Source organism: Myiozetetes cayanensis, unplaced genomic scaffold, assembly GCF_022539395.1.
Source record: "Myiozetetes cayanensis isolate MyiCay16 unplaced genomic scaffold, myiCay2020 scf1368, whole genome shotgun sequence".
Taxonomy (NCBI): domain Eukaryota; kingdom Metazoa; phylum Chordata; class Aves; order Passeriformes; family Tyrannidae; genus Myiozetetes; species Myiozetetes cayanensis.
The window spans coordinates 1-9,223 of record NW_026087013.1 but is presented as its reverse complement, the minus strand read 5'-3'; the positions used below and the strand labels follow the sequence as shown (position 1 = coordinate 9,223).

General features: G+C 56.7%; 1 protein-coding gene across 1 annotated transcript; it reads left to right on the top strand.

Moving 5' to 3' along the window:
- Nucleotides 1–2,851: 2,851 nt before the first annotated feature.
- On the top strand, nucleotides 2,852–7,152 carry LOC126636597 (proteoglycan 4-like; the record flags this gene model as incomplete). The annotated part of the gene is made up of 2 exons (XM_050308964.1): nucleotides 2,852–3,326; nucleotides 7,106–7,152. Coding segments are annotated over 2 exons (522 nt in total), but the record flags the coding sequence as incomplete, so codon positions are not given.
- Between the last annotated feature and the right edge of the window lie 2,071 nt (nucleotides 7,153–9,223).

The window sequence follows — 9,223 nt, the reverse complement described above, 5'->3', positions numbered from 1 at the left end:
GGTCCTGAGGTTTGGGGGCTTGAGGGGATTTTGGGGGCGTCTTGAGGGGTTTTGGGCAGTCGGGAGGGGGCTTTGATAATTTTTGGGGGTCTGGAGGGATTTTGGGGTCCCAGAGGGGTTTTTGAGGATTTGGGGGTCCAGAGATGATTTTTGGGGTCCAGAGGGGTTTTTGGGGGTCCAGAGGTGGTTTTGGGGGTCCGGAGGGGTTTTTGGGGGATTTTGGGGTCCGAAGGATCTTTGATGATTTGGGGGTCCAGAGGGAGTTTTGGGGGGTCCAGAGGGGGCTTTGGGGGTTCCGGAGAGGGTATTTGAGGGATTTGGGGGTCCGGAGGTGGTTTTTGGGGGATGGGAAGGGGGCTTTTGGTGTTTCTGGGGGTCCGGAGGGGTTTTTGATGATTTTGGGGTGTCCGGAGGGGTTTTTGGTGGTTTTGGGGGTCCGAAGGTGATTTTGAGGGATCGGGAGGGGGTTGGTTTTTGGGGGGACTGGGAGGGGTTTTGGGGGTCCAGAGGGGATTTTGATGATTTTGGGGGTCCTGAGGGGATTTTTGATGATTTTGGGGGGCCTAGAGGGGATTTTGGGTGGGTCCAGAGGGGGTTTTTGATGATTTTGGGGTGTCCGGAGGGGGTTTTTGATGATTTTGGGGGTCTAGAGGGGTTTTTGGGGATCGGGAGAGGGTTTTGATGATTTGGGGTATCCAGAGGGAGTTTTGGGGGTCCAGAGAGGGTTTTGGTGGTTTTGGGGGTCCGGAGGGGTTTTGATGATTTTTGGGGATCCGGAGGTGATTTTGGGGATGGGGAGGGGTTTTAGGGGTTTTGGGTGGTCCAGAGGGGTTTTGTTGATCTGGGGGTCCGAATGTGAATTTGGAGGATCGGGAGGGGTTTTGGTGTTTTGGGGGGTCTGGGGGTGATTTTGGGGAGTCCGGAGGGGTTTTGATGATTTTGGGGGTCCAGAGGGGAGTTTTTGGGGTTTTGGGAGGTCCGAAGGTGATTTTGGGGGATCCGGAGGGGGTTTGGGGGTCCCATAGGGCGTTTTGGGGGATTTTGGGGGTCGGAGGGATCTTTTGATGATTTGGGGGTCCAGAGGTGATTTTGGGGTCCGGAGGTGTTTTTGGGTGGTCCGGAGGGGTTTTGGGGGTTTTGGGGGTCCGCAGGGGTTTTGATGATTCTGAGGGGTCCAGAGGTGATTTTGGAGGATCCGGAGGGAGTTTTGAGGGTTTTGGGGTCGGGAGGTGTCTTTTGATGATTTGGGGGTCCGGAGGGGTTTTTGGTGGTTTTGGGGGTCCGGAGGGGGTTGGTGGTTTTGGGGGTCTGGAGATGATTTTTGGGGGTCCAGAGGGGGTGTTGGGGGTCCAGAGGGGTTTTGGGGTGTCCGGAGGGATCTTTTGATGATTTGGGGGTCCAGAGGGGCTTTGGGGAATCGGGAGGGGGGTTGATGATCTGGGGGTCCTGAGGGAGTTTTGGGGGCCCAGAGGGGCTTTTTGGGTGGTTTTGGGGGTCCGAAGGATTTTGGGGGATTCAGAGGGGGCTTTGGGGGTCCGGAGGGGGTTTTGAGGGATCGGGAGGGGGTTTTGATGATTTGGGGTATCCAGAGTGGATTTTGGGTGGTCCAGAGAGGGGTTTTGATGATTTTGGGGGATCCGGAGATGATTTTGGGGATCCGGAGAGGGTTTGGGGGTCCCATAGGGCGTTTTGGGGGATTTTGGGGGGTCCGGAGGGATCTTTTGATGATTTGGGGGTCCAAAGGTGATTTTTGGGGAGTCCGGAGGGGTTTTGATGATTTGGGGGTCCAGAGGTGATTTTGGGGGTCCGGAGGGGGGTTTGGGTGGTCCGAGGGGGTTTTGGGGGTTTTTGGGGGTCCGCAGGGGTTTTTGATGATTTTGGGGGTCCAGAGGTGATTTTGGAGGATCCGGAGGAGTTTTGAGGAGTTTTTGGGAGTCGGGAGGTGTCTTTTGATGATTTGGGGGTCCGGAGGGTTTTTTGGTGGTTTTGGGGGTCCGGAGGGGGTTTGGTGGTTTTGGGGGTCCGGAGATGATTTTGGGGGTCCAGAGGGGGTGTTGGGGGTCCAGAGGGGTTTTGGGGTGTCCGGAGGGGGTTTTTGATGATTTTGGGGGGTCCGGAGGGATTTTGGGGAATCGGGAGGGGGTTTTGATGATTTGGGGGATCCAGAAGGAGTTTTGGGGGGTCCAGAGGGGGTTTTTGATGATTTTGGGGAGGTCCGGAGGGGTTTTTTGGTGGTTTTGGGGGGTCCGGAGGGGGTTTTGGGGGTCAGGAGGGGTTTTAGGGGTCTGGAGGGGGTTTTTGGTGGTTTTGGGGGTCCGGAGGTGATTTTGGGGGATCGGGAGGGGGCTTTTGATGATTTCGGAGGGTCCAGAGGGGTTTTTGGGGGGTCCGGAGGGGGTTTTGGATAATTTTTGGGGGTCCAGAGGGGTTTTTGGGTGGTCCAGAGTGGGTTTTTGAGGATTTTGGGGGTGTCCGGAGGGGTTTTGGGGGTCCGGACCGGGTTTTGGGGGTCCGGACGGGGTTTTTGGGAGGTCTGGAGGGGATTTTTGGGGGATCCAGAGGCAGTTTTGGGGGGGTTTAGGGTTCCGGAGGGGGTTTTTGATGATTTTGGGGGTGTCCGGAGGGGTTTTTGGGGGGTCTAGACCGGGTTTTTGGGAGGTCCGGAGGGGTTTTGGGGGGTCTGGAGGGGATTTTTGGGGGATCCGGAGGCAGTTTTGTGGGCTTTTAGGGTTCCGGAGGGGTTTTTTGATGATTTTGGGGTGTCCAGAGGGGGTTTAGGGTTCCGGAGGGGGTTTTTGATGATTTTGGGGTGTCCGGAGGGGTTTTTTGGGGGTTTTTGGGGTTTCCTGAGGGGTTTTTTTGGGGTTCCCCCTCGCCGCGGTCCGGTGGGCGTGGCCTGCCCGTCGTGGCCCCGCCCCTTTTGCCGCAGCGCCGCGGCCGGAGCCGAAAAAACCCGAAGGGACCCGAACGGTTCCGAACCCACCCGAGACCCTCCGGACCCTCCGGACCCTCGGACCCACCCGAACCCACCCGAACCCACCCGAACTCACCCGAACCGACCTCGACGAAACCACCCGAACCCCAAAGGGGTCCCGAACCCACCGAACCCACCCGAAACACCCGAACGGTTCCGAACCCACCCGAACCCACCCGAACTGACCCGAACCGGACCCGAACTAGCCTGAAACCCACCCGAACCGGCTCCGAACTCACCCGAACCGGCTCCCGAACCGGTTCCGAACCGGCCCAGAAGCGGCCCGAAGCGGAGCCGGAGGGAGCCGAAGGGTCCCAGCCATGGCCACCCCCCACAGAGCCCGCCATGGGAGGTGAGGGGGCTGGGTGGGGGCTGGGTGGGTGCAGAGGGTGCTGGGTGGTGCAGGATGGGTGCAGGGGTGCTGGGTGGGTGCTGGTGCAGGGAGGAGGGTGCAGGTGGGTGCTGGGTGGGTGCAGGATGGGTGCTGTGGGTGCTGGAGATGCTGGGTGGGTGCTGGTGCAGGGAGGAGGGTACAGGTGGGTGCTGGACATGCTGGGTGGTGCAGGATGGGTGCAGGGGGTGCTGGTGCAGGATGGGTGCTGGGTGGTGCAGGATGGGTGCAGTGGGTGCTGGTGCAGGGAGGAGGGTGCTCGAGGTACAGGATGGGTGCAGGGGGTGCTGGGTGGTGCTGGTGCAGGGCTGAGGGTACAGGTGGGTGCTGAGTGGTGCAGGATGGGTGCAGGGGGTACAGGATGGGTGCAGGGGGTACAGGTGGGTGCTGGACATGCTGGGTGGTGCAGGATGGGTGCAGGGGGTGCAGGATGGGTGGAGGGGGTGCTGGGTGGTGCAGGATGGGTGCAGTGGCTGCTGGTGCAGGGCTGAGGGTACAGGTGGGTGCTGGGTGGGTGCTGGAGGTGCTGGGTGGGTGCAGGGGGTGCTGGGTGGGTACAGGTGGGTTCTGAGGCGCTGGTGCAGAATGAGGGTGCAGGGGGTGCAGGATGGGTGCAGGGGGTACTGGGTGGGTGCTGGAGGTGCTGGATGGGTGCATGGGGTGCTGGGTGGGTACAGGTGGGTTCTGAGGCGCTGGTGCAGAATGAGGGTGCAGGGGGTGCAGGATGGGTGCAGGGGGTACTGGGTGGGTGCTGGAGGTGCTGGGTGGTGATCCAGGATGGGTGCAGGATGGGTGCAGGGGTGAGGGCACAGGTGGGTGCAGGATGGGTGCTGGATGGATCCCAGTGGGTCCTGGATGGATCCCAGTGGGTGCTGGGTGGGTGCTGGGTTGTCCTGGATGGATCCCAGTGGGTCCTGGATGGATCCCAGTGGGTGCTGGGTGGGTGCTGGGAGGGTGCTGAGCTGTTCCGGATGGGTCCCGGGTGGGTCCCGGATGGGTCCCAGGGGTGCTGGATGGATCCCAGTGGATGCTGGGTGGGTGCTGGGTGGTCCAGGATGGATCCCAGTGGGTCCTGGATGGGTCCCAGTGGGTGCTGGGTGGGTGCTGAGGGTGCTGGGTGGGTGCTGGGTGATCCAGGATGGATCCCGGTGGGTCCTGGGTGGGTGCTGAGGGTGCTGGGTGGTCCAGGATGGGTCCCAGTGGGTGCTGAGGGTGCTGGGCGGTCCAGGATGGGTCCCAATGGGTGCTGGGTGGGTGCTGGGTGGTCCAGGATGGGTCCCAATAGGTGCTGGGTGGGTACTGAAGGTGCTGGGTGGGTGCTGGGTGGTCCAGGATGGGTCCCAATGGGTGCTGGGTGGTCCAGGATGGGTCCCAATGGGTGCTGGGTGGGTCCCAATGGGTGCTGGGTGGGTGCTGGGTGGTCCAGGATGGGTCCCAATGGGTGCTGGGTGGGTCCCAGTGGGTGCTGGGTGGTCCTGGATGGGTCCCGGTGGGTGCTGGGTGGGTGCTGAGCCATCCTGGATGGATCCCAGTGGGTGCTGGGTGGGTCCCGGTGGGTCCTGGATGGGTCCCAGTGGGTGCTGAGGGTGCTGGGTGGGTACTGAGGGTGCTGGGTGGGTCCTGGGTGGTCCAGGATGGGTCCCACTGGGTGCTGGGTGGGTGCTGAGGGTGCTGGGAGGGTGCTGGGTTGGTCCCGGTGAGTCCTGGATGGGTCCCAGTGGGTGCTGGGTGATCCAGGATGGGTCCCAGTGGGTGCTGGGTGGTCCAGGATGGATCCCAGTGGGTGCTGGGTGATCCAGGATGGATCCCAGTGGGTGCTGGGTGGTCCTGGATGGATCCCAGTGGGTGCTGGGTGGGTGCTGGGAGGGTGCTGAGGGTGCTGGGTGGGTGCTGGGTGGTCCAGGATGGATCCCGGGGGGTCCAGGATGGGTCCCAGTGGGTGCTGGGTGGGTGCTGGGTGGGTGCTGGGTGGTCCAGGATGGATCCCAGTGGGTGCTGAGGGTGCTGGGTGGGTGCTGAAGGTGCTGGGTGGGTGCTGGGTGGTCCAGGATGGGTCCCGGGGGGGTCCAGGATGGGTCCCAATGGGTGCTGGGTGGGTGCTGAGGGTGCTGGGTGGGTGCTGGGTGATCCCGGATGGATCCCAGTGGGTGCTGGGTGGGTGCTGGGTGGGTGCTGAAGGTGCTGGGTGGGTGCTGGGTGGTCCAGGATGGGTCCCGGGGGTCCCCGCTCTGCGGCACCGCCGAGAGGAGGGCAGAATTCCCGAATTCCCAAGGAATTCCCAAATAATTCCGAATAATTCCCAAATAATTCCCAAATAATTCCCGAATTCCTGAAGGGCCGCAGGGAGGGAATTGGGGGGATGGGAATGACCCCAATTAGCATCATTAACACCCTAATTACCGTAATTAACCCCCCAATTACCGTAATTAACCCCACATTGCAATAATTAACCCCAGTTAGCGTAATTAACCCCAATTACCGTAATTAACCCCAATTACCGTAATTAACCCCCCCATTGTGGTAATTAACCCCCAATTACCGTAATTAACCCCCATATTGTGATAATTAACCCCAATTATCATGATTAACCCCCAATTACCCTAATTAACCCCCAATTACTGTAATTAACCCCCATTGCAGTAATTAACCCCAATTACCGTAATTAACCCCCAATTACCGTAATTAACCCCCCCTATTGTGATCATTAACCCCCAATACCGTAATTAACCCCAATTACCGTAATTAACCCCCCCATTGTGGTAATTAACCCCAATTACCGTAATTAACCCCCAAATGACCGTAATTAACCCCAATTATTGTAATTAACCCCCAATTACTGTAATTAACTCCTCAATTACGGTAATTAACCCCAATTACCCTAATTAACCCCCCAATAACAGTAATTAACCCCCACTGCACTAATTAACCTACAATTACTGTAATTAACCCCCAAATAACCCTAATTAACCTCAATTCCCATCATTAACCCTCAATTACAGTCATTAACCCCCACTGCACTAATTAACCCCAATTACTGTAATTAACCCCCAAATTACCCTAATTAACCCCAATTACCCTAATTAACCCCCAATTACAGTCATTAACCCCCATTGCACTAATTAACCCCAATTGCCCTAATTAACCCCCAATTACTGTAATTAACCCCCAATTACCCTAATTAACCCCCAATTGCAGTAATTAACCCCCAATTACGGTAATTAACACCCAATTACTGTAATTAACCACCCCATTGCAGTAATTAACCCCAATTACAGTCATTAACCCCCAAATGACCCTAATTAACCTCAATTCCCATCATTAACCCCCAATTACAGTCATTAACCCCCATTACCTTAATTAACCCCCAATTACAGTAATTAACCCCCATTGCACTAATTAACCCCAATTACCATAATTAACCTCATTGCACTAATTAACCCCCAATTACAGTAATTAACCCCCAAATTACCCTAATTAACCTCAATTCCCATCATTAACCCCCGATTACAGTCATTAACCCCCATTACCTTAATTAACCCCCAATTACAGTCATTAACCCCATTGCACTAATTAACCCCAATTACCCTAATTGACCCCCCATTGCAGTATTAACCCCAATTACCCTAATTAACCCCCAATTACCCTAATTAACCCCCAATTACCCTAATTAACACCCAATTACACTAATTAACCCCAATTACTGTAATTAACCCCCTATTTTTGTCTCCCCTCCCCCCCAGAGGCTGCGAGGGCCAAGGACCCCTTCAACTACGGTGAGAATGGGGGGGTGGGGGGTCCTGGGGGGATTTGGGGGGTCCTGGGGGATTTGGGGGAGTCAGGGGATTTGGGGGTCCTGGGGGATTTGGGGGATTTGAGGGGATTTGAGGGTCCTGGGGGGGATTTGGGGTCCTGGAGTGGATTTGGGGGGATTTGGGGGTCCTGGGTGGAATTTGGGGGGATTTAGGGGGTCCTGGGGGGATTTAAGGGGCTTGGGGGGATTTAGGGGGATTTGGGGGGTCCTGGAGTGGATTTGGGGGGTCTTGGGGGGATTTAAGGGGCTTGGGGGGATTTGGGGGGATTTGGGGGGGATTTTGGGGGATTTTGGGGGGTCTTTTTGGGGGTTTGGGAGATTCTGGGGGGATTTTGGGGTCCTGGGGAGGATTTGGGGGTTTGGGGGGATTTTGGGGGGATTTGGGGCGTCCTGGGGGGATTTGGGGGGATCTGGGGGGATTTGGGGGATTTGGGGGGTCCTGGGGGGATTTTGGGGTCCTGGGTGGATTTAGGGGGGTCTTGGGGGATTTAAGGGGCTTGGGGGGATTTGGGGAGATTTGGGGGGATTTGGGGGGATTAGGGGGATTTCAGGGGGATTTGGGGGGATTTTGGGGTCTTGGGGGAGTTGGAAGATTCTGGGGGGATTTTGAGGGTCTTGGGGGAGATTTTGGGGGATTGGGGGATTTTGGGGGTCTTGGGGGATTTGGGGGGGATTTGGGGGATCCTGGGGGGGTCAGGGGGATTTGAGAGGTTAGGGGGATTTGGGGGTTCCTGGGGGGATTTTGGGGGGTCCTGGGGTGATTTGGGGGTCCTGGGGGGATTTGGGGGGATTTGGGGGGATTTGGGGGGTCCTGGGGGATTTGGGGAGATTTGGGGGATTTGGGGGGTCCTGGGGGGATTTGGGGGATTTGGGGGATTTGGGGGTCCTGGGGGATTTGGGGGGATTTGGGGGATTTGGGGGTCCTGGGGGATTTGGGGAGATTTGGGGGGATTTGGGGGGTCCTGGGGGATTTGGGGGGGATTTGGGGGATTTGGGGGGTCCTGGGGGGATTTGGGGGGACTTGGGGGTTTTGAGGGGTTGTTTAGGGATGTTTGGGGATTTTTGGGCTCCATTTTGGGGTGTTTGGGGTTTTAGGGTCAGGATTTTTGGGGGTTGTTTTTGGGGTCATTTTTGGGGTGTTTGGGGTTGTTTTGTGGTTGTTTGGGGTTGGTTTTTGGGGTGTTTTGGGGTTTTCTGGGCTCCATTTTTGGGGTGTTTGGGGTTTTTGGGGTGGGGATTTTTTTTAGGGTTGTTTTGGGGTGGTTTTGGGGTGGTTTTTGGGTCTGGGGGGGTCGATTTTTGGGGTGTTTGGGGTTGTTTTGGGGTTTTTTGGGTTTTTTTGGGCTCCATTTTTGGGGTGTTTGGGGTTTTTGGGGTCAGGATTTTCTTTTGGGGTCGTTTTTGGGGTTGTTTTTGGGTATTTTGGGTTGGGGGCTCCATTTTTGGGGTGTTTGGGGTTTTTGGGGTCGGGATTTTTGGAGGTTGTTTTGGGGTGTTTAGGGTGGTTTTAGGTCTGGGGTCGATTTTGGGGGGTTTTTTTTGGGGGTGTTTGGGGTTGTGGGGGCTCCATTTTTGGGGTGTTTGGGGTTTTTGGGGTGGGGATTTTTTTTAGGGTTGTTTTGGGGTTGTTTTGGGGTGGTTTTTGGGGTGTTTGGGGTTGTTTTTGGGGTGTTTTGGGGGTTTTTTGGGCTCCATTTTCGGGGTGTTTTGGGGTTGTGGGGGCTCCATTTTTGGGTTGTTTGGGGTTTTGGGGTCGGGGTTTTTTTTAGGGTTTTTTTTGGGGTATTTTGGGATTCAGGGGGTGATTTTTGGGGTGGGTTTGGGGTGTTTGGGGTTGTGGGGGTTCCATTTTTGGGGTGTTTGGGGTTTTTGGGGTCAGGATTTTTTTTAGGGTTGTTTTGGTGTTTTTGGGGTTGTTTGGGGTCATTTTTGGGGTTGTTTGGGGTTGTGGGGGCTCCATTTTTGGGGTGTTTGGGGTTTTGGGGTGGGGATTTTTGAGGTGGTTTGGGGTTGTTTTGGGGTGGTTTTGGGTCTGGGGTCGATTTTC